The sequence below is a fragment of the Onychomys torridus genome, chromosome 1 (assembly GCF_903995425.1).
Source record: "Onychomys torridus chromosome 1, mOncTor1.1, whole genome shotgun sequence".
NCBI classification, from domain to species: domain Eukaryota; kingdom Metazoa; phylum Chordata; class Mammalia; order Rodentia; family Cricetidae; genus Onychomys; species Onychomys torridus.
This window is the reverse complement of record NC_050443.1, coordinates 119,164,890-119,187,131: the sequence shown is the minus strand read 5'-3', so window position 1 is coordinate 119,187,131 and position 22,242 is coordinate 119,164,890. Positions and strand designations below refer to the sequence as shown.

General features: G+C 53.6%; 3 protein-coding genes and 1 non-coding gene across 7 annotated transcripts; 1 reads left to right on the top strand and 3 right to left on the bottom strand.

The window, feature by feature from the left end:
* Window positions 1-1,305: 1,305 nt before the first annotated feature.
* On the bottom strand, window positions 1,306-6,148 carry Pnpla2 (patatin like phospholipase domain containing 2). Its single transcript, XM_036176930.1, has 9 exons — window positions 5,824-6,148; window positions 3,875-4,107; window positions 3,731-3,796; window positions 3,233-3,442; window positions 2,947-3,007; window positions 2,682-2,849; window positions 2,436-2,568; window positions 2,124-2,246; window positions 1,306-2,024 (listed from the first exon to the last, which is right to left on the bottom strand). Exons 1-9 carry the CDS (start codon window positions 6,008-6,010, stop codon window positions 1,745-1,747), a joined length of 1,461 nt encoding a protein of 486 aa, XP_036032823.1. The 5' UTR covers window positions 6,011-6,148; the 3' UTR covers window positions 1,306-1,744.
* A 3,760-nt stretch (window positions 6,149-9,908) lies between these two features.
* Rplp2 (ribosomal protein lateral stalk subunit P2) lies at window positions 9,909-13,043 on the bottom strand. Of its 2 annotated transcripts, none has more exons than XM_036194659.1 (5): window positions 12,939-13,043; window positions 12,614-12,737; window positions 11,729-11,777; window positions 10,154-10,252; window positions 9,909-10,024 (listed from the first exon to the last, which is right to left on the bottom strand). In XM_036194659.1, the coding sequence occupies exons 2-5, from the start codon at window positions 12,734-12,736 to the stop codon at window positions 9,951-9,953; spliced, it is 345 nt and encodes a 114-aa protein (XP_036050552.1). In that variant the 5' UTR covers window position 12,737; window positions 12,939-13,043; the 3' UTR covers window positions 9,909-9,950. The 2 variants fall into 2 exon arrangements, with proteins under 2 accessions (XP_036050552.1, XP_036050544.1); XM_036194651.1 differs by having other exon boundaries at window positions 9,909-10,027; window positions 12,939-13,040.
* Window positions 11,563-11,693, bottom strand: LOC118576937. Its single transcript, XR_004944127.1, has one exon. It is a non-coding gene; the product is annotated as a small nucleolar RNA SNORA52 (small nucleolar RNA).
* A 2,940-nt stretch (window positions 13,044-15,983) lies between the features above and the next one.
* On the top strand, window positions 15,984-22,092 carry Pidd1 (p53-induced death domain protein 1). Of its 3 annotated transcripts, none has more exons than XM_036189895.1 (16): window positions 15,984-16,045; window positions 16,649-17,028; window positions 17,461-17,874; window positions 18,184-18,393; window positions 18,477-18,531; window positions 18,634-18,835; window positions 18,910-19,035; window positions 19,146-19,325; window positions 19,402-19,549; window positions 19,638-19,773; window positions 19,851-20,001; window positions 20,088-20,211; window positions 20,292-20,410; window positions 20,836-20,949; window positions 21,054-21,253; window positions 21,475-22,092. In XM_036189895.1, the coding sequence occupies exons 2-16, from the start codon at window positions 16,725-16,727 to the stop codon at window positions 21,731-21,733; spliced, it is 2,742 nt and encodes a 913-aa protein (XP_036045788.1). In that variant the 5' UTR covers window positions 15,984-16,045; window positions 16,649-16,724; the 3' UTR covers window positions 21,734-22,092. The 3 variants fall into 3 exon arrangements, with proteins under 3 accessions (XP_036045788.1, XP_036045796.1, XP_036045779.1); XM_036189903.1 differs by having other exon boundaries at window positions 15,997-16,137; window positions 18,238-18,393; XM_036189886.1 differs by having other exon boundaries at window positions 15,997-16,137.
* Window positions 22,093-22,242: the final 150 nt, after the last annotated feature.

The window sequence follows — 22,242 nt, the reverse complement described above, 5'->3', positions numbered from 1 at the left end:
TCCTGTGTGAGTGTGTGGGGACACAGTTGAGACCACCTCAGCAGTCTGCTCCCTGCACTCCTTTTGGGGCACAGTCCTGATTAGGGTTCCCCTAGGCCTAGAAGAACTCAAGGAGTGCCAAAGTCTTACTTAGGAGGAAACCCATCCACTTCCAAGGGTATGCCCCCCCATCAAGCCCCTAAACTGACCTGAAAAGCTGGCCTGGGTGTCACAGGCTGCAGAGGCGCTGGGGGGCCCTGTGCTTCTCAAGCAGAACCACAACAGGCTGGTCCTATAGGACAGAACCTGGAGACAAGAGGAGGGGCGGCCCCTGGCACCTAGGCCGGGACCTGCCTGGCCGGCTCGCCCAGTCTTGCTGTCCCAGGTCCCATAACCAGACCAACCGTTATTGTTGGCTAGGGGCTGCAACCGCAGCCACTGTGCACCTTTTGGGAGGGGCAAGTGGGTGCTGAGCATGTAGGACTAAGCCAAGTCCTACAGACTGACAGCTAAGCTCATCCCTCACTCACAGTTCTCCTTCCTCCAGTACTGTACAACACACACACACACACACACACACACACACACACACACACACACACACACACTTGAGCAGAGGATACTTTCAGGAAACAGTGGTGAACTGCTCCCTTGAGTTAGGACCTCACTACCTTGCCTCAGTATTCCAGGCCCCTGCCCAGGTTCTGGGAGGAAACAGGTGTAGTCACAGGACAGAAAAGGCACATGCGAACACGCACCTGGCAATGAGGAGCGTGACAACCAAGAAAGAAGAGCCATACACAAAGTTCTGAGCCAGACACCCAGTGTGCGCCACGGACTGAGCTTCCCTGGTCCCCAGGCCTCAGTTCCAGAAGCTTCGCCCTTCCCTCACAGGGATCCTGAAGTCAGCCCTGATCCACACCCTCACTGTGTCACCATGTGGAGCGGATGTGTGGGTGACACCTTTTGTAAACATTTTCCCCCTAGTGCTTGAGATGGAATCCGGGCCTGGTGCATGCTGGACAAATGCTCAACCACTGGGCTACTCCAAGCCAACATTTTAGTTTTTATTATACTAAGGTTCTTAGTCCTAAACACATCAGCTGGCGCTTGAAACTCTGCCCAAGAGACATGCCAGCAGGCCTCAGGGCAAACAGAGCAGCATACACGAGTCCTTGCCAGGGGGCTGACCCTGGGAGAGGGTCCCCAGCTGCCAGGTCTCAAAGCAGTTCCGTGAGGCCCAACCGTTAGCTATTGAGACACTGGTCACCTGAGAAATGGCTCTGTCCGCTGACCTCCATCAGAGGCAAGAGTAACATGCAGAAGTGAGGAAGGCAGAAGCTGAGCTGTGGCTTTTATTGTATCTACTTTGGCAAAAATAAATAAGTCTTCACACACTCTGCGAGGAAACTTGACAAAACGGGGAGAAGCAGCAGCTGTGGAGTTCTCAGGACTGACCCTGCACCGGGAAGGTGGTGGGCAGGCAGGGGGAGGAGAGTAAGGCACAGGTGAAGGGGATGCGCTCTGTGGGCTCCAGGGAGGTTACTCCTAACCCTCCCCGCCAGGAGCAGCATAGTGAGTGGCTGGTCAAAGGCTTTACATCAAAAACCCCCTTTGCAGCTGTGCAGGGTCCCATGTCCTCATTCCACAGCAGGTGAGGGGGAGAACCAAGGGACAGGGACTTGGTCTGCCCCAGGGCTCCCCTTGGTGGGGCAGGGCAACTTGGAGCTTGGCTGGTAGCCCAGGGAACTGGGAATGACGGCTCTCAGCAGGGTGGGAGGCCGGGTGGATGCTGTGGAGTGGCAGGGTCTGTAGAGGCAGGGCTGGCAGGCGCGCGCATCCGCAAGGCATCCGGAGGGAAGGCCACATTGGTGCAGAAGAGACCCAGCAGAAGCTGCCGCTGGCACTCCTCCCACTTGGCCAGCGCGTCCCCCAGTGAGAGGTTGTTTCGGACCCAGTTGGGCAGTGCCTCGCTGTAGGTGGCGCAAGACAGTGGCACAGAAGGCAGAGACTGGGCTCGACGCAGCTCCACCTGCTCAGACAGTCTGCAGGTGGGGAGACATGGAGGAAAAGAAGGCTCAGTGGAGGTCGGAGGTCCCAGGCCCCAGGCCCCAGGCCCCAGGTGGGCGGTCATGGCAGCTCACCTGGAGGGCAGATGATCACCCAATTTCCTCTTGGCCCTCATCACCAGATACTGGCAGATGCTGCCTGTCTGCTCTTTCATCCACCGGATATCCTCAGGAACATCAGGCAGCCACTCCAACAAGCTAGGAAGGGAGCACCAAGTATGACCCCAGAAACGAGTTGGGCTCTGATGCTCACCTGTCAGATGCTGAGCACCTACCCTCCCCACATCTCCCAAGCAGCAGCTCATGGCTCAGGGATGATCCTAGACTTCTGTCCCTGATGTATGATATGTTGATGTGTTCTCCCCAGATGCCCCTTCCCACTCTCACCGGATGGTGAAGGACACTGCACTCTCCAGTGGCAGAGTATAGGGCACCATCATGGCAGTCGCCAAGCGCACGGGCAGCATGTTGGAGAGGGTGGTCATCAGGTCTTTAGGCTCCACACAGGCTTCCAGCAGGGCTGCAGGTGGGAAGGTGGTAGCCAATTAGGGAAGTGGAAGCCTTCCAGACCTCCTGGCCAAGCTTCTCCAAGGGACCCTGCCCCTTCCTCCGACCTCCTTCCCCATGGCACACCCTCATTGAGTCTGGCAGGCAGGTGCTCTAGAATTCGATCTTTTCCGTGGGGCTGCAGTTGGCCCTCCTCTCCAGACCTCTCCTCAGTCACAGCAGCTCCCTCAGCATCCTTTTCCTGGGGGACAGGCGGGGGCAGCGCCAGCAAGGGGTTGGGCTGGTTCAGTAGGCCTGGGTTGGGGGTGGGGTGACAGAGATGCCATCAGAGTGTATGGCCACAAGGGGGCATTGCAGAGCCAGCTTCTCCCAACCCAGACTGCCCACACACCATTCCTCCTAAGAAATCGAAGTCCGTCTCTGTAGCCCTGCTTGCACATCTCTCGGAGAACCTGTGAGAGGAATGTCTGAATCAGCCCAGACCGGGCAGTTGAGTCCTGCTGTGACAGTTAAGTCCCTGGAACAGCCACTTCCACCAACCCCCTGTCCTGGCTTGAAGTGCTGTAAACCTTGGAAAGCATATCCAAATTCCAATGCTGTCCCAATGCCGTCCCAGTGCTCACAAGTCCCCAGCTCTCTCCCCTGGCGCTTAGTCAGGGCTAGCTGTGCTGGCTCACCATGGGCTCTGGTGGGAAGAGAGCCTTTGAGAGACGGTAGAGATTGCGCAGGTTGAATTGGATGCTGGTGTTGGTGACACGAAGCTCATGGATATTGGTGGAGCTGTCTTGTGGGCAGATGTCACTCTCGCCTGAGAACGGGGACACTGTGATGGTATTCTTCAGCTCATAGAGTGGCAAGTTGTCTGAAATGCCGCCATCCACATAGCGCTTTGCAAGAACACACATTCACAGTCACATGGTTAGGGGCCTGCTGGGTATTCTGGTATCTCTGTCTGGTAGCTGTTCCATTTGAGCCTTTTGCCCACTAGGCATTGGCTACTGGGGACTCAGCAAATAGCCAGACAGATGGACTTGGGATGGGCACCAGCCACAGGAAGTGAGGGACTGGAGAGGAGAGAGGTGCCCTGCCAGCCTTTCTCCTCTACCCCTTTATCTTACAGCCCAGAGAGTAGATGATGCTTGTCATCCAGGGCAGGGCTAAGCAGGGATACTTACCACTCCTTGGAGGGTAGGAGGGATGAGACCACAGTATACGGGGATAAAAGTGCTGCAGACATTGGCCTGAAGGGTAAGACAGGGCAATAGCAGGACCTTTCCTTGAGTTAATCCCATCCCCCCAACAGTTTCTCCAGGGCTTACCTGGATGAGCTCATCCTTGGAGTTAAAGTGGGAGATGATGACATTCTCTCCATCTGAAACACGAGTCAAGGAGATGCCCAGGCGTCCATTGGCACGCTCATGGCAATCAGCAGGCAGGGTCTTCAGTAGACAGCCACGGATGGTCTTTACCAAGTTGAAGGAGGGGTGCAGAGGGCCCAGGAACCGCTTCCGGGCCTCCTTGGACACCTCAATAATGTTGGCACCTGCTTCACCTGGAACAGCAGAGCCAGGATTAGGGACAACTCTCCCAGCTTAGTAACCATGCTTCACTCAGGACTCCACACTTGATCCTGAAGACGCTCATGTCCACACTGGAGACTGGCTCACAGCTGGGACTTTGCCACCTAAGTGGAAGGAGGCAGGCCACCACCCTGGGGATGGCATACAGCAGGAGCTGGCCAGCTGGGATTGGAATCTGCCCTGTGCCTGGTATTTCCCAACTGCCTGTCCCCATGAGTCACTGTGCCTAACATGGTATGGCACGTGGCCCAGAGAGTGAGGAAGACATAGGGTCAACTCTGACCTGCTTCAACCTTTACCCACTTGGCCAGATAGAGGTGAGTGGGCAGATCCACAGAGCCCAGTTCAGCCCAGGAAACACAACCTTGAGAGCATCAAGCTGAAGTGGTGAGCCCGCCTCTTGGGAAGACATGACTGTCTCACTGCAGCACACCAACACTCTTAGGAGCCCATGGGTGCTGGCCCAGAGTAGAGTGGCCAGGGAGAGGAGAGTCTAGGGTTTTTCCCCTGAGGATCTACACCTTCCTCTAAGACTCCCTCCTTGGTAGGCTTGGGGTATACAGACCAAGGGCTCACAGCTGACACCTGCCACACTGTCATGGATCTAGCTCCCCAAGATCACCTGTGAAAGGTATTGGTAGTAAGGAGTTCTGTGAGACTGTTATCCCTAACTCATTCTCAACTCAGGTGGAGTCTTGATGTGTGTCTGACACCAGCTGGCCACTATACTCACTCCTCTGAAGGCCTACGTGAGAGCCAGTGGGCAAGATCACAGGGTGAACCCCCAAGGTACCAAGAACTAGAGCTGTGCTCCTTCGCCTCTTCCCTCCTCAGGGCAGTGGTGATGGAGGGAGGTAGCAGGGAACCCTAGACAGGCTCCAGTTGAGTAGGGCTCCCTTGTCACCTTGGCTGACCCACGGGATGGGGGATGGGCAGCAGTTCCCAGGACTCTTAAGGAGGAAGAACGTTGTGTGCTGTAAACAACAACCCACGTGGTAGCCGGAAGTACCATGGAAGTAGCTGGAGACCCAGCCCCCCCCCCTTCCCATCTCTGTACATCTTCAGAGCACAGAAGTGTGGCCACCCCGTGAAGTGGGTCAGCTGGCCACAGTTGGGGAGTCAGGCTGTCAATGCACCACATGCCCAGCCCTGACTCCAGCGAGGCTTTGCCTTCAGGGGTCTCTTTAGCGGCTACACCACGTTGTCCAGATGCCCATTAGAGACACCCCTGTACTAGGCCTCAGAGCCACAGCAGTTTGCAGCAGCAGAGCCTCAGGACGCAGTGCCCGCTGGCAGCCTGTTTGGGGTGAAGTATGCCCCTCCTCTCTCTCATGGTCCCGCCCACGATTTACTTTCTCTTTCCAATAACACAGTCGGGCAGCACCTGCCTGTCCCCAACTTTTGTGCCCCGGAAAGAATGCCATCAGCCCGGAGCATGCCAGGTCCCACCCCAATCTCTGGACAACTTTTGGAACAAAACAAATCAGAACCCGCCCCGGACCTGGGCTCAGAACTGGACCTTTGGTCGTAGTTCCGGGATACAGGCAGAGACGCCCCCTTCACTGCGCCTCCTACACTAGCGGCTGGATCAGCTTCCCTACGCGGGTTGGGCGTGGGACGCTAGGGCATCCACCCGGCCCCGCGCGGTACCCACACACCCCGCCCAACTTCCGCGCAGCCCGGCTTACCCAGGCAGGCCCCAGTGACAAGCGCTGTGGCGGTGAGCGCCCCTGCCGAGGCGCCGTAGATGTGCGTGGCGTTGGCCACCAGGAAGGGCGCGTGCTCACGGAGGCAGGAGGCCACGCCAATGTGGTAGACACCGAGGAAGCCGCAGCCAGCGAACGAGATGTTCCACTTGGTCTCTCTCGGAAACATCGTGGCTCAGTGTCCTGCGGGCTGTGGGTCCCGCAGTCGCGGTAGCTCGGGGTCCCCGCCGGCGGAGGCGGAGACGCTGTGCCGGGAGGCAGAGGAGGAGGTGTTTTACTGCGGGACGAGGGCGGGGCCTGTCGACAGGGGGCAGGACTCGGACGCGAGACCCAATTGGATTGCGCCGAGAACGGCCGCGCCCCCGAGGCCCCGCCCCTCCACGACACCTGCTGGGCAAAGCCCTCTGAGAGATCCAGAGGGCCTCCAGGCCCTTCGGCCTCCTTCCTTCGACCCCACAGCGTGGGTAGCCACTGGACTTAGGGGGCCTGAGTGAGTGGAGAGGTGCGAGTTCCAGGTGAGAGTTTCAGACAGACCTGGGTACTGCGGCTAAGAAGAGCTCTGGTTTGTGAGCAGGCGTCCCCCTTCTCCAGGGACACCCACCCAGACACAGAAGAGCTGGCACCTGGGTGAAAATGCATAGTACCCTCTTGGACCTGAAAACCTGATCCATTCAGACTTCCACGGCCAAGAACCACAGGCCCAACAACAGACACTGGCCCAGCAAACACTGCCACAGACCAAGTCCCGCTCCACCCTAAGGGTCCCTCAATACCCTGGCTGTTGACCTGGGTCTATAGCTATCTGACCCTGGCTCCTAATTTATGGAGTCTACCTGGTCTCAGACTAAGGTCTCGCCCCAACTAGTTGTCCCAGGAAGCAGTGTGCTCCTGGTATTGTCACCCTCCCGCCCTTTTTTCCGCATTGTTCTCTCGGCTGTGGGACAGGCTAGGCTAGCTTAGGAACAGCTCTCATCTCGCCCTACCCCTAACGAGGAGTTGGGATGATGGGTGCCCCAAAACTTCTCACTCCCAGCCAGCTTTAGACCTGCCACAACAGCAGAAATACAAATGTGTTACCAAAATCTCTGACTTACAGTGACTCTTACTCAGGTGACCAGGTCCTTGACATGCACGACAAAGAATTTCAAGACCAGTAGGAATGGTTTACTAAGCATACAAATGAGGGGCACTTAAGAGCCAAGTGCAGGACTTAGTAATGTGCCTAAGGGCCTGAACAGTAGCTATATATGTGACTTGGTGGTGTGGGGGTGAAGCTGTTTAATCTAAAAATAAACTAATTTTAGACATAAACTAAAGGATGTGCTTATATACTTTTTTTCTTATCTATTGACTTCACTCCTTGAAGTCTTGAACCTTCCTTCAGCTCTCAAATGCTGGGATTAGAGGTGCCTACCTTAAGAGTCTTTTAAAGATACACCATATACAGGCTTGCAGCTAGAGAAGGAAGTGTATAGGGAATAAAACACTCAAGAGTATCTTTACACGTCATGAGGCTAGGATTGAGGCAGTTCAGTTTACTGGCCATTTTGTTTGTGAAGTTTTCTCAGAAAAGGGAGTACAGTTCTTTGGCAGGTGGTCTGGTCAGTAATGTTGAAAACCCCTGGATGTCAGCCATCAAGAGAAGGAAATGTACACAAGCAGAGTGAGGGCTGAGTGAATGGGTGCCAGGGCTGGTTTTAAAGACCCCTCTGGTGGTCCCCAGGGCAAGGACTAAATTGGGAAAGAAGCCAGGAGACACAGTGGGGCTGCTGGTGGATGGAGAGAAAAGGGTGAAGCCACAGAAGGGATCCTAGCATCTGGAATGGAGAGCAAGGACACAGGAGACACTGCTCTGAAATCAGGATGAGTCATCCTGTGATGGAGCCATTTCACACTCAGCACAACTACTAAGTGCAGGCATGGCTAAAAGAACAGGGTTAACAGCGGTTAATCCCAGCACTCAGGAGGCAGAGCCAGGCGGATCTTTCTGAGTTTAAGGCCAGCCTGGTCTACAGAGCGTGATCCAGGAAAGGCGCAAAGCTAAACAGAAAAACCAGGTCTCGAAAACAAAACAAAACAAAGGGTAAGGAGATGAGGTCAACAATGCCCCAACAGTGTAGAGTCAAATGAGTGAGGTTCCCCTGGGACTACTGAGTTAAGCTCTGGCAAACAATCAGTTAGAGCCCAAGGAGGGGTAAGCAGGGAAGATGTAATAGGATGTTTGTTGTTTTTGAGACAGTCTTTGTGGCCCTGGCTGTCCTGGCTTTCTTGGAATTCTGATATACCTCCCAAGTGCACAACACAGAGTTTACATTTATTTTTTAAATTATGTTTATGTAGAAGGGGTATTGTACCTGAGTGCAGGTGCCCAGAGTCCAGAGAAGTCAATTCCCCTTGAATTATATAGAGGTTTGTGAATCACCAAACCAGTGTGGGTACTGGGAACACAAGCAGGTTCTGTTAGAACCGTGCTTTTAACCCACTAAGCCATCTGTCTAGTGATTGTTTAAAAATGCATACGAACCCCTGGATTTGGAGTTACATTTGTGAGCCACCCAATCAGGGTGTCCTGGGTTGTTAGGCAAGCACTCTGCCACTATACTCCCTCAGGGTCCAGAACTTTATTTTTTGAGACAGGGCTTCTGTGTAACTACCCTGGCTAGTCCTGACCTCAGAGGTCCCCCCCCCACCCCCATCTCCTCCTACTGGGATTAAAGGCACGCAACACTACCACCCAGCTCAGAACTTGACTTTTAAAAATCCTTCATGCTAGGCAAATTTGTTTCCACACTGGCCTGAGCCACATCGTGAATTTGAGGCCAAATACTCTCAAGGTGGGAGTATGAGGATATGTCCTGATTAATACGACCTGTTTAGAGGCATAGTACAGTAGGAACAAGTCCTTAGAGGCAGCCAGTAAGTCAAAGGCTTATGGTGGTCACAGGAAGAAGCCAAAGACCTTCCACAAAGTTCTTCCACACAATTTTTCCCCCAGTTAACAGGCCCAAGGGAGTGCTGCATCAGCTCAGTAGAACCTCTGCTCTTATTTCCACAGAGCATCAGGCTGTTTGGGTACACATGCTTTCAGGCCTCTGGGAGATACTGGTGCCAAGAACATGGTTGGCCTTTCTCAGAATCTTGAGATGGGGTTAACTCCCATTAACAGCCTTATGAGGACAGGCCCCTTCTTTCAGGGTCAAGTGAAACTGTAGTCTTGCCCAGAACCCTGAACCTCCCTTCTGAGACCCTCCTGTCCCCAGTCCTACCTTTACCTGCTCCCTGGCAGCTCACTCCACAGCTTTGAAGCTATGGCTTTTGATCTTCTCCAGACCCACCACCAGGCTTCTTCATGCTGTCCCTATTTTATTCCAAGGAAGCAGAGTGACTGCCTCCAGCCCCCTCTCTAAGACACTCAGCTGTTTCCCTAAAGGCAGACGATCTGCACTGGAGTGTAGTCTGGCCTTGTGAGTGCCTTGTTGATCAGCTTGTGGAGGAGTGACAGTGAATTCAAAGGCCTGGGCTTCACATTCCAGAGCATCCTTTGAGGGAAAACAGGTCTACCCTAGAAATATTAAGTTTATAGGCCAACATGTGACCCTCTATCCACATTTCCACTTATGCCCAAAGCAGAGGACTGGCCATTAGATAGCTAGACCACCACTCTGAAAAGCTTAATGACTGAAGCCATCTACCTTGACACCATGATCCTTATAGGGAAACTTAGGGACATCCTCACCCTAAAGGTAGAGTGTAAGTGAAGTCTTCATCTATGAACTGAGCGTCTCCAGGTACCACTCTCCTCACAGCAGAGCCTGTGAAACCACTCAAACAGCATCTCAACTCAGCCTCACACTTCCCATACATACTTTCAGAGTGTTCTATGAAAGCAGCAAGAATCTCTCTCATAGGACCTGATTGTTCTCTGAAGCCAAGGTTTTAAGAAAATTAAGGAAAATGAAAGGTCCTCTCCCCCCACCATTCACCCAACAAACTTCAGCTCTCTGGGTGGAGCCTGGGCTGAGGACACAGTATGGGTGTCACCTGTTGACAATGTACTTAATGACCACTCAAGATACATAAAAAGGCTTTATTTGCAGGGGAGCAGGAATTTAATCAAACAAGCCAAATCCCATGTCATCATCTGACTCCTCGGACTCCTCATTCTTCTCGTCTTTCTTCTCCTCTGCTGTGGAGGAACACCATTAAGTAAGCACTGCCCCAAGAACTCATTCAGGTTGCCCTGCCAGCCCCACTCAACAGCTTGAGTACCAATCCCCTTTGATGGCCACCCACCCATCAGACCTCTACTTACCTGCAGCAGGGGCAGAACCAGCAGCAGGAGCTGCAGAGCCAGGGGCAGCAGAAACAGCCACAGCCCCACCAGCAGGCACACTGGCAAGTTTGCCAACACCTACATAAAGACAAAGACAATGAGACCAGAACAGGGGCCAAGAAGCTCTTCCACAAGGGTAGAGTGACTAACCAAGAGAAGCTGTCACACACCAGTGGCCCTGTTACCTGCTTTCACTCTAAATCAAAGGCAACATTGTACATACAGAGGAACATAACATTATTCAGGACTTTTTTCCTATCCTGACCCACTAAGACAAGAACTTGGTTTCTGGAAATTAGCCCCATTGTGACCTTAAGATGGACAATCCAGGTGTGGTGTATGCCTTTAATCTCAGCAAGATCTGAGTTCAAAACCAGCCTGGGCCACACAGAAAAACCTTGTCTTAGAAATAGACAGGGGGTTGGGGATTTAGCACAGTGGTAAGCACAAGGCCCTGGGTTCGATCCTCAGCCCCACAAAAATAAATAAATAAAAAGAGACAGGGCTCTTACACAGAGAAATCCTATCTCAAAAAACTTAAAAAAAAAATGTGTGTGTGTGTACGCGCGCCGTTACACACACACACACACACACACACACACACACACACACACACAAACTAAAGCTGGGGGCTGGAGAGATGGCTCAGTAGTTAAGAGCACCTGCTGCTCTTCTGGAGGACCCAGGTTCAACTTCCAGCACTCACATGGCAATTCACACCTGTCTGTAATTCCTGTTCCAGAAGATCTGACACCCTCACAGACATGCACACAAAACACCAATGAACGCAATAAACTTTATATAGAGATCGAGTTAATGATACATGCTTATAACCCAGCAGTCAGAAGGCAGGTGAATCTGAGCTCAAGGGCAACCTGGCCTACAGAGAATTCCAGGACAGCAGGGCTGAGAGAAACCCTGCCCCAAAATAAAAAATTTAAAGACTGGGCCGGGCAGTGGTAGTACATACTCTTAATCCCAACACTGAGGAGAGGGAGAGGCAGGCAGACCTCTTGTGAGTTAGGAGATAGCTTGGTCTACAAAGCAAGTTCCAGGACAGGCAGAACTGCTACACAGAGAAACCCTGTCTGGAAACCCACCCTCACCCCACCCCCGCAAAAAATTAATTAGTCAACAACCATGTTTACCCCAGGAAGTATCTTTTTTGCAACAGAGGTTGAGCTCACAAACTAGGCCATTTGCTAAGCTAGTTTTGCTTGCTCAAGTTGCAAGTTAAGTCCCAGTCTGGCAGTACCAGAAGTCTATCAGCCTAACAAGGGAGGGGTAAGAGCCTGTACCAATTTTTAGCAGCCGCAGTCCCTGCTCACAGAAAAGGCCTTTCACATCCTGGAAGGAGCAGTAAGAGTGCTCCCACTGCCGACTCCTGAATATGTTCAGAAGTGCTGCTGGCAGAAGCCTAAAAGGCCTTGCTCAACTCTGGCAGGGCTTCCTGGATGCTCTGGTCCACAAGCGAAGCCTGGCAGATCATTGACTGATCAGCAGGGATTAGGATGGACCATAAACATATAAAACTCTTCCCCTAAATGAACTCACCCTGGGCGATGACATCCTCAATGTTTTTCCCATTCAGCTCACTGATGACCTACAGTAGACAACCATACCTGATGGTCAGTATCAACACATACCTATCCAGAACTGGTGGACAACACACAGGAGAGTGTTCTGAAGACCTGTGCTATATTCACAGTAGCTGGCCCAGAACCAACAAAGATGTTGGCAATGGGAAATTTTAGATGCTAGCAATTCTAAGGCTCAGGACAGAGTTTAGGTTCCACCCCTGCACAGCCTAAAGAGGGCTAAAATGCTTTTCTAGAGGATTTTAGGGGCAAAGAGATAGCTCCAGTGCTAAAGGCATGTATTACTGTTTTGGGTTGTTGTTTTTTTCCCCAGACAGGATCTCACTCTGTAGCTTGGGCTACTCTTGCCAAGTCCTGGGGTTTGACTCCCAGAACTTGTATCTGTCAGATAACTGTAACTCCGCATCTAGGGAGTCCTAGATGCTCCTGACTACTGAGGCATCTACACTCATGTACGTTTATCTCCTAGCGCACCCAGTAGTAATAACCCTTAAAAAAAAAAAAAAAAAAATCTGGTGTACATAGTGAGTTCCAGGTTAGCCAGAGCTACACAGTGAAACTTTTGTCTCAAAATTTAATAAGACCACGCAAATCAGTAGCATTAAACTTCTATAAAAGCACATCGACCTGGTTTTTGGCTTGCACTGTTTTCTTTGACTGAACAAGGTCCTCAAAAAGGCATTTAAAAAGAAACCACCACTAAGTTCGGGGTAGGCTTCCTCCCCCATCCTTTCTAACAAGTCATCAACATTTTAAGGTAAGACCCAGATCTAATCTGATAAGGGCGCCAATGGTCGACATCTGTACCCGCACCACAAGGTCCAGGGAAGCGGTGAGCTACCTTGTTGAGCCGGTCATCGTCCGCCTCGATGCCCACGCTGTCTAGTATCTTCTTAATGTCTTTGGCGCTAGGAGAGGAGTTGCCCCCGAGGGCGGCAAGCAAATAAGAGGCGACGTAGCGCATGCTGAATGAGACAGAGAGAGAGGACACGGCGGTGGCGTAACGCAAGAGGCCTTCTCCCTACCCCTCCATTTTAGCCAACAAGTGAGGCCACGTGCGGCCCGAAACTTCCGACCGTGGGAGGCCGTGCACCCCTCGAATCGCGGCCGCCACCCGCCTTTCAGTCCCAACTCCTGCCCGCAGCCCGACCGGCAAGCCCACTCACTCGGCTGCAGCGGACGGGCCTCACGCGTGCGACCTCGGCGGCGTCAGGCAGCGAAAGGAAGACGCTGACGCAGTGGGCGGGGGTAAACCGCTACCCAGAAGCCCCCGGGACTCGCACGGCGCCGGACGCGGGCGCCTCCCATTGACGAAATGGACGACCGGAAGGAAGCCGTTGTCCCCAGTCAGGTGTTCCCCACTACAAAGACAATGGGTTGTTCAGGGACCAGGTGCTCACGTAACGTAGGCGAGAGCCCCCCGAAGCCCATGAGGACACGGGCGAAGAATCTCAAGGAGCTTTCAAACCCCTTTAACGCCTCCCGTTCCCAGCATGCCACGCGGCGCTACAGCTCCCAACATGCAGTGCTGAGGCCCCGCCCGAGTGGTAACTTTCAAAGCGAACTACAAGTCCCATGATTCATCGCTGCTAGAGAGGAACTTGACACCGGAAATGCGCTCCCCTTTAGCTTTCTCGTGTCGCACGTGGGCTAAATGTGGGGCTGGAGGTTCAAACTACGGATTTGTGGGTCGTTCCTAGCCTTGGGCACCAGAGGTCCGAAGTCTGGCTGGAGCTAATGGCTCCCATGTTCAGCTGGCCTGGGAAAGGTGGGCGAGCTGTCTGGGGCTTAGTGACAGCGGCCATATTTGGTGACATCCTTTTTTTTTTTCTTTTGAGATAGGGTTTCTATATAGCCCTGGCTATCCTGGACATCTCTGTGTAAACCAGACTAGCCTCGAACTCACAGATATGCGTCTGCCTCTCTTCCCGAGTGCACCGGCCCTGATGGCGCACATCATTAATCCCAGCATTAGGGAGGCAGAGGCAGGTGGAGCTCTGTGAGTTCCAGGGCAGCCTGGTCTACAGAGCGAGATCCAGAAGAGCCAGAGTAACACTGAGTAACCCTGCCTCAAAACAAAACAGAAAGACAACAACAACAAAAATGTGCATCTACGTGGCTGGAGAGATGGCTCAGAAGTTAAGAGCACTGACTGCTCTTCCAGAGGTCCTGAGTTCAATTCCCAGCAACCACATGGTGGCTCACAAGCATCTGTAATGAGAGCTGGTGCCCTCTTCTGGTCATACACGCTGTGTACATAATAAATAAATCTTTTTTTTTTTTTTTTTTAATGTGCGTCTACATTGAGCCCTGAGAGCCCTTCTTTCTTCGCAGCTAGGCCAGAAGAGCCTGACCCTGCTGAGCAGTGCTTCAACGCTGCTGGAACCCATGCCCTTGGGTAATGATGAAGCCCGAGTTATCAGCCTCAATTTGTCCCTATCTGCCCAGGACAGACCAGCGAGACAGTTTAGCATGTAAAAGGCACATGTGACGAAGCATGACAGTCTTGAGTTCCGTTCCAGGATTCCCAGGGTGGAAAGAAGTTAGTTACTACCACAAGCTGTCCTCCAACCCACACGCATGTATACATAAGTAAATGCAGAAACAGAAAGAAAGAAAATCCTAGTTTTCGGTCAGGAGGCTTTTGTCTTCCAAGATCAGTAAGTCTTCCCAAGCAGTAACTCGGAGCTGAGAGATGAGAAGCCTGCTCTTACCACGCCTATTGGTTGGAGGAGATAGGTTATGCTGGCAAAATCCAACAGTGGGGTGGCGTGGCAGGGAGCCTCTGGGACAGTGTACACCTTACTTTGTGTGTAGTGCCCCACATTGCTAGAATGAGCCCATACTACATGTTGCTGTTCTTACCCATACTTGAGGCACAGAGGTTTTGTTTTTTGTTTGTTTTTTCGAGACAGGGTTTCTTTGTAGTTTTGGAGCCTGTCCTGGAACTCACTTTGTAGACCAGGCTGGCCTAGAAATCACAGAGATCCACCTGCCTCTGCCTCCCAAGTGCTGGGATTACAGGCATGTGCCACCACCGCCTGGCAGGGATTTTCTTATAGAGCTAGGATGATGTAGGGAAGCCACCTGGCAAGGTAGGGCTCTGGTCTGAATCACAACAGGATTCAGTGGTTTGAGCTAAAATGTGCATGTTGTCATTCTTCTCGGTTTGTTATTTTTCGAGACAGGGTTTCTCTGTGTAGCTTTGCGCCTTTCCTGGAACTCACTCTGTGGCCCAGGTTGGCCTCGAACTCACAGAGATCTGCTCGCCTCTGCCTCCCAAGTGCTGGGATTAAAGGCGTGTGCCACCAACGCCCGGAGGGACTAGTTTTTATAAGGATCTTTCTAGCACCTTATGGAAACTGAAAAAGAGACAGATACTAGAAAGATTGGAAGCAGTAAGGCCTAACAGGGAGCTTGCCCATCGCATACACTGTAGACTGTCCATAGCTCTGTTGAGGATGCTGAGTATTGGCTTCGATATTCACCAATTAAAGGACTTAGGCAAGATCTCGTATCTCAACATTTTTTGTTGTTGTTGTTGTTTTGTTTTGTTTTGTTTTTTTTTTTTTCTTGTGAGATCCACAGGATTCAAAGAGGCAAAGCCAGGAAGCTCACTGTCTAGGCAGCTAGTCCAGATAGATGTTCAGTGAGGAGGACATTCAAGTTCCAACAAGCTGGAGTTCATTGTAGAGCCTGGGAAGGAAGTCCTAGACTAGTAGTGGTTCTCAACCTTCCTAATGCTGAGACCCTTTAATTTCTTCATGCTGTAGTGACCCACTAACCATAAAATTATTTTCATTGCTACTTCATAACTGTAATTTTACTGGTGTTATGAATCATAATGCAGATATTTTTGAAGATAGAGGGTTGTCAAAGGGTCTCAACCCACAAGCTGGGAACCGCTGTCATACAGGGTTCCCGCAGGAAGCCCTTGGTACTAGCTGCACACTGGACTTTCAGAGTTCTAACTAGGAGTGCGATAATTCCCTAAAGTTCTCCCCAAAATTGCTGCTTTAGAATGTACTTTGGTCGCAGACTAGATAGTACTACAGCAGGTCTGGGGTTATAAAGGTCTTAAGGAGTGAGTTTCCATGCGCGACGCCTGCCTCCCTAGTGCGGGCAACCGAACAGGAGGTGGGAGTCAGAGTCCCAGGGTGCTCCTACTGGCTAGCCGGGAAGGGCGGAGCCCGAGCCGCTGCCCGCCCGGAAGCGCGCCGGCGGGAAGCCGGCGTGGAGCGCGCTTGTAGTGGCGCGGAGATCATCGTGGCAGGTACTCAGTGGGCGGCGGGAAGTTTGCTGCTGAGGCGGAACCAAAGCTACTCCATGCCAACGGAGCCCATATGCGTTTCCCATATGACGGAGGTGTGAACTGGGAATTGTGGCGCGAGAGTCTCTTCTAGGGGCCGCGATGTGGGATCCTTGTCCTGGGACCCCAAAGCCCTCTTGGGTCCCCTTCTCACTGTTTACTAACCCTCTCATGCACAAGAGACGCCTGCAGTGGAAGAGGGGTCCCTGGTCCTCCCCAAACTGAGGAGTGTGAAAGTTGAAGGTCGGCCCTTATTACAAGAGCCCTGTAGGTGGGGTCAGGGATCACGTGGCCAGATTCCCCTTGATTCTAGCAGAATTCGCCTGGCTAGCTGTTCACCGAGCCTGCCTGCCCAGTGCCCCTCCCGGGCGGGAGAATCCAGTTCTCATTAACAGCACAGATGTAGGTCCTTGGGCTGCAGTGACCACTCCACTCTGTACCCCGCAGGCCCTGGGTTCCTGGGCCCGTGGTTCCAAGAGCTGCCTGCTTCCAGGCTGAGTTACTGTTAACTCTGATCCGGGGAAGGAATTGGTCCCCTACAGCTCACTCCTCCCCCTGCTTCTGCAGCTTCCTTCAGCCCTGCCTGAACAGGCTTGCTTGGCAAGCTGGGACATGTCTGGTCCCCGAGGACCTTCCATGGGTGATGGCTGCAGTGTTGGAGGGGCTGGAGCCGGAGGAAACTGCTGCAGAGGATGCTGCAAGACCCGCTGTGGAGGCTGTGGATTCCAGGCCTGGGGCACCTTTTCTCCTGCCTGGAAACCAGTTGAACTTGGACATACGCCCAGGGGGCTGCCATCGGCTGCAAGACCTGTGTTCCCAGCAGCCCCCACAGCTGATGCAGGTGGAGTTCTTGCGACTCAGTACCCACGAGGACCCTCGACTGCTAGATGACACCCTAGCCCAGGTTCCGTGGAGTCTGTTACGCCTTCGCTCTCTGGTCCTCAAAGGTGAGTACCCTTACTCTCGACCCTGTCCTCATCTCTAGCCCTGCTTTGCCTCTGCCTCTTGGTCCACAAAGGCCATCTTGTCCCAGCCCCAGCTCCAGACCTCTCTTCGCTCTGCACCTCAGGTGTGAACCCCTACCCCACCCCTGTTCCCTGTCCTGAGCCCTATCACCTTCCCAAAGTGAGGCTGCCTGGGCTCTGTCTCCTGAGCCTGGGATGCTGAAGGTGCCCAGTTGGGTATCTGCAGATCCCAGTGGTTCTTGGGTAATGCTGTCATCTGATATGAGCTGGTGGCCTTCTCTGTCTGCTCTTCTGTCTTTCTCTGTCCCGATGGCTGGCCTCAAAGGGAAGCTTCCCTTCTACTGCTTTCTCTGGCCGTCAGGGCTGAACCAAGACTCCAACTCTGAGTGCTACAGCTGTCTCCCCCACTTCCAGGGGGCCAGAGCCGGGGTGCCCTGGGTGCCTGCCTCCATGGTACCCTGACCACTCTGCCTGCTGGCCTGAGTGACTTGGCCTGCCTGGCCCACTTGGACCTGAGCTTCAACAGGCTGGAGACGCTGCCGGCCTGCATCCTGGAACTGCACAGCATGGATTCCTTGTTACTTTCTCACAACTGTCTCTCAGAGCTGCCCGAAGCCCTGGGGGCCCTGCCCACCCTTACCTTCCTCTCTGTGACACACAACCGCCTCGAGAGGCTACCTAAAACACTGGGGTCCCTGTCCACCCTTCAGCGTCTTGATCTCTCTGAGAACCTTCTAGACACCATACCCTCTGAGATTGGAGACCTGAGCAGCCTCAGTGAACTCAATCTGGCCTCCAACCGACTGCAGAATCTCCCAGCCTCCCTTGGTGAGTAGCCATGGTACCAGCTTTGGTTCACCAGCTAATATAGAGTGTCCCTCAGCCACTGCCCAGACCTCCACTCCCACGTGGGCCCCTGCAACCCTAAAGTCTTGGGACTGGCTTGGCCTGTGAAGCGTTCTGGCTCCCAGGTGGCCCCTTGACTTTGCTTCTACCTCCTTGCTTGCTCACAGTTCCCATGCATCTTTGTCCCACCACACGATAGAGCCTGAAGCCTTTAGTGTGAGTGTCTTGTCAAGGTGCCCAGGGCCACCATGAGTGGACCTCTGCCAACCCTAAACCAGCACTTGCCTGCAGCGGGCCTGCGGTCCCTGCGGCTCCTTGTTCTGCATAGCAACCTCTTGACCTCAGTGCCCACTGGCCTGGCCCACCTGCCACTGATCTCTCGGCTCGATCTGAGGGACAACCAGCTCCGGGACCTGCCTGCTGAGCTACTAGACGCTCCCTTTGTGCGCCTGCAGGGGAACCCTCTGGGTGAGGCCTCTCCAGCACCTCTAAGTCCCCCAGGTAGGCTTGTCATGGGACATGGCCAGGCTGTGAGAGGATGAAGGAGTATCATCATGCTGACTACATGCCTGTCCCTTGTGCAGACATATCCCGGATTCCAGAAATGCCCAGGCTATTCCTTACCTCTGATTTGGACAGGTATCGGTGGGAAGGCGGTTGGAAGACATCTGTCTACCCTGTGTCCCTGGCCACATTGCAGGCACCTTGTCTGTCTGCCCTCATACCTCTCTCCTCACTCAGCTTCCTTGTGACTCCCCATGGCTGCTCTGTGACCCTGGCCTGTGGTGCCCGCCTACAGTTCCCAGCAGGAGCCATCACTGCACCCATCACCATCCACTATCGACTGTGGCTGCCGGAGCCCCACCTGGTCTCTCTGGGGCCTCACGACTTCCTGCTTAGCGGTGTTCTGGAGCTGCGGCCCCACGGGGTGGCTTTCCAGCAGGTGTGTTGAGGATGGGTAGGGGGCAGGTGTGGCCTAGGTCTGGCCCTCCCTCACACACTACCATTGCCTGATAGGATGTGAGCTTATGGCTGCTCTTCGTCCCCCCACGAGTCCGTCGCTGCCGTGAGGTCGTTGTGAGGACACGGAGTGACAATAACTGGAATGACCTAGAGACCCACCTGGAGGAAGAGGCACCCAAGGTGACAGATGCCTAGACCCTTGGGAGTGAGGGGACAGGAGCAGCCTGCCCTGATACCACCCACCCCCGCACACTGTCTCTGCCCTAACCCTATCCTCCCATGTGTTCCAGAGGCTCTGGGCTCGATGCCAGGTGCCCCACTTCTCCTGGTTCCTTGTCGTTTTACGCCCAGTAGCCAACACTTGCCTGTTGCCACCAGAGGGAGCACTTCTGTGCTCCTCAGGTCATCCTGGGGTCAAAGTCACCTTTCCTGCTGGGGCCACCGAAGAGCCTCGGCAGGTCACCATGCAGGTATAGTCAAGCAGTGCTCAGGGTCGCCGGAGGTGCCTCAGCATACAGGAAGGCCCTCACATGGCTCTCTGTCCAGGTAGTGCATATGGCTGGTGTAGAGCTGAGAGCTTTTCTGGAAGAATCAGAGGCATCGGTGAGCCCTCTTCTGTGCCTCTCACAGAGCGGGCCCCCCAGCTTCCTACACCCTGTCACTGTACAGTTACCCTTGCCCCCCGGTGTTACAGGTGAGGCTGCATGCTACAGAGCCAAAGATGGGTGCGCAGAGGGGCCACTGTGTTCAAAGGCTTCCACCTTCTGCTATTTCCTGTCCAGGTTTCAGTCTGGACCGCTCCCACCTACATCTGCTGTACCGGACACCCTCAACAACCACCTGGGATGACATCACCACCCAGGTGGCATTGGAACTCACTCACCTGTATGCACGCTTCCAGGTCACACACTTCTCCTGGTCAGTGTCCCCTAGCTTCCTCAGCACCCCTTCTGCCCTTCATCTGTATGGCCACACCTCAACCCCGGCACTTCCAGGTACTGGCTCTGGTATACCACCAAAAGCTGTGTGGGGGGCCTGGCACGGAAGGCCTGGGAACGGCTGCGACTGCACCGTGTGAACCTCATCGCACTGCAAAGGCGCCGGGACCCTGAGCAGGTCCTGCTGCAGTGTCTGCCCCGAAACAAGGTGGGGCAGCAGGAAGGCAGTGAGGTGACCTGAAGGCTAGGGTGGGTACAGAGCTTTGGCCTCCAATCCCTGTGGGTGCTCCACAGGTGGATGCCACCCTTTGTCGGCTGCTGGATCGGTACCGCGGCCCCGAACCCTCTGATACTGTGGAGATGTTTGAGGGTGAGAAGTTCTTTGCAGCCTTTGAGCGGGGCATTGATGTAGATGCTGGTAGGTCTCTTCTCCGAGGGGTACTGGGGTGTGTGACCCTTGGACACCCCTCCTACTGAGTTTGCCCCCCCCCTCCACAGACCGTCCAGACTGTGTGGATGGCAGGATCTGCTTTGTTTTCTATTCACACCTGAAGAATGTAAAGGAGGTGTACATTACCACAACCTTGGACCGGGAAGCTCAGGCTGTTCGAGGCCAGGTGGGCTGATGGGTCAGGACCCCCAAGGTACCGGAACACCACCTATAGACAGTTTTCCTGTCCCACAGCTGCTCTCTAATAATCACTTGGAGGCTTAATATTAATTATAAATGCTTGGACAATAGCTCAGGCTTATTACTAACTAGCTCTTACATTTTAAGTTAACCCATATTCCTTATTTACGCTCTGCCACATGGCGGTACCTTTATTAGCATGGCACATTCATCTCCTGCTCCCTCTGCATCTGGCTGGTGACTCCAGACTCTGCCCTTCTTCCTCCCAGCATTCTCCTAGTCTGGCTCTCCTGCCCAATCTTTTTCTGTCCAGCTATTGGCCAGTCAGCTTCTTTATTAAACCAATCATAGTGACATATATTCATACAATGTAAGGGAATAATCCACAGCAACCACCTGATCCTTCCCCAGGTGTCCTTTTATCGGGGTTCACTTCCCACGGAGGTGCCTCAAGAGGCTGAGGCTGCCCGGCAGAGGAAGGGCACAGATGCACTGTGGATGGCCACCTTGCCCATCAAGCTGCCGGTGAGATGGGAGATCTGTGAGCTGATAGGAGGAGACAGAGTCCCAGGGTGACCAAAGACAAGAGAATGGGTTCAAGCTTTTACTGTATCCTTGTCTCTTGACAGAGACTCCGGGGGCCCCAGGGAAGTGGGCAGGGGACTGACTTCTCCCTGATGCCTCTGAACCTGGGTGATGCGGAAACTGGTTTCCTGACTCAAAGCAACCTGCTGAGTGTGGCCTCACGCCTAGGTCCTGACTGGCCAGCTGTGGCCCTGCACTTAGGCATGCCCTACCGTGAACTACAGTGTATCCGGCATGAATTCAGGTGAACCTTCTGACTCCCAGCCTCAGGGCCACCCCTCAAACCCCACCCCAACCCCCAGCTGAAAGCTTTCAAGGAGGTAGAGATGGAGCAAACACCAGCCTGGAAAAGAAGGGTCTGGTCACTAGCCCAAGGAGCAAGAAACTCCTTTTTGAAACAGCAAGCCTCTGTATGTGGTGTGTGGTCCTGGGCAGAATACCTTCATCACTTTTTTCCTCTCCAAGGGATGATCTGGATGGGCAGATCCGCCACATGCTCTTCTCCTGGGCTGAGCGCCAGGCTGGACAGCCTGGGGCTGTGGGACACTTGGTACAGGCCCTGGAACAGAGTGACCGGCAGGATGTGGCTGAAGAAGTACGTGCCATCTTGGAGCTTGGCCGCCACAAGTATCAGGACAGCATCCGGCGCACAGGGCTGGCCCCTGAGGACTCTACTCTGCCTGGCACCTCGGCTTCACAGACCCCAGAGTCTGCCCAGGCCTAGGCTCAGACTTAAGCTGGCCTTTGACTTGCCTTGACCAGGAGGCAGAGCCCCTTCCCTATCCTTCTACCTCATCTGTGTGGTACAAGTGTCCCATCATACAAAATCTCATGGTTTTGAAAGCTTGGTTTATTTACTTTTTGAGACAGGTCTTACTGTCTAGCCCAAGCTAGCCTCCAACTCCCAGTACACCTCAGAGATTGATTTACTTATAGGGTAGAGGACAGGGTTGCCTAAGTGATCTGAAGCCGAGTCCCTAGGTGTGCCCACGTTTCCTACCATGCTAAGTCCTCCCGTTAAGATGAGGCCAGAGAAGGCCTGGAGAGATGGCTCAGCCCTTAACAGCACTGGCTGCTCTTTCAGGGGACCCAGGTTCAATTCTCAGCACCTACATGTAGTTGCAGTCTGTAACTCAAGTTCCAGAGGATCAGACACCTTCCTCTGGCTTCCACAGCACCAGGTACACGTGGTGCACAGACATGCATGCTGGCAAAACATCCATAGACATAAAA

Bases quoted from the DNA above. Each gene is read 5' to 3' on its own strand.
- Pnpla2 (XM_036176930.1), bottom strand. From the start codon at position 6,010: ATGTTTCCGAGAGAGACCAAGTGGAACATCTCGTTCGCTGGCTGCGGC. The intron at 3,443-3,730 runs GTAAGTATCCCT...GTTCTTGCAAAG, and splicing joins CTCCTACCCTCCAAGGAGTG to CGCTATGTGGATGGCGGCAT. The intron at 2,569-2,681 runs GTGTGCCATGGG...TCCCACCTGCAG, and splicing joins GCCTGCCAGACTCAATGAGG to CCCTGCTGGAAGCCTGTGTG.
- Rplp2 (XM_036194651.1), bottom strand. From the start codon at position 12,736: ATGCGCTACGTCGCCTCTTATTTGCTTGCCGCCCTCGGGGGCAACTCC. The intron at 10,253-11,728 runs GTGAGTTCATTT...GTCTTTATGTAG, and splicing joins TGAGGATGTCATCGCCCAGG to GTGTTGGCAAACTTGCCAGT. The intron at 10,028-10,153 runs GTAAGTAGAGGT...GTTCCTCCACAG, and splicing joins TGGTTCTGCCCCTGCTGCAG to CAGAGGAGAAGAAAGACGAG.
- Pidd1 (XM_036189895.1), top strand. From the start codon at position 16,725: ATGGCTGCAGTGTTGGAGGGGCTGGAGCCGGAGGAAACTGCTGCAGAG. The intron at 19,326-19,401 runs GTATAGTCAAGC...CTCTCTGTCCAG, and splicing joins CTCGGCAGGTCACCATGCAG to GTAGTGCATATGGCTGGTGT. The intron at 20,212-20,291 runs GTAGGTCTCTTC...CCCCCTCCACAG, and splicing joins GGGCATTGATGTAGATGCTG to ACCGTCCAGACTGTGTGGAT.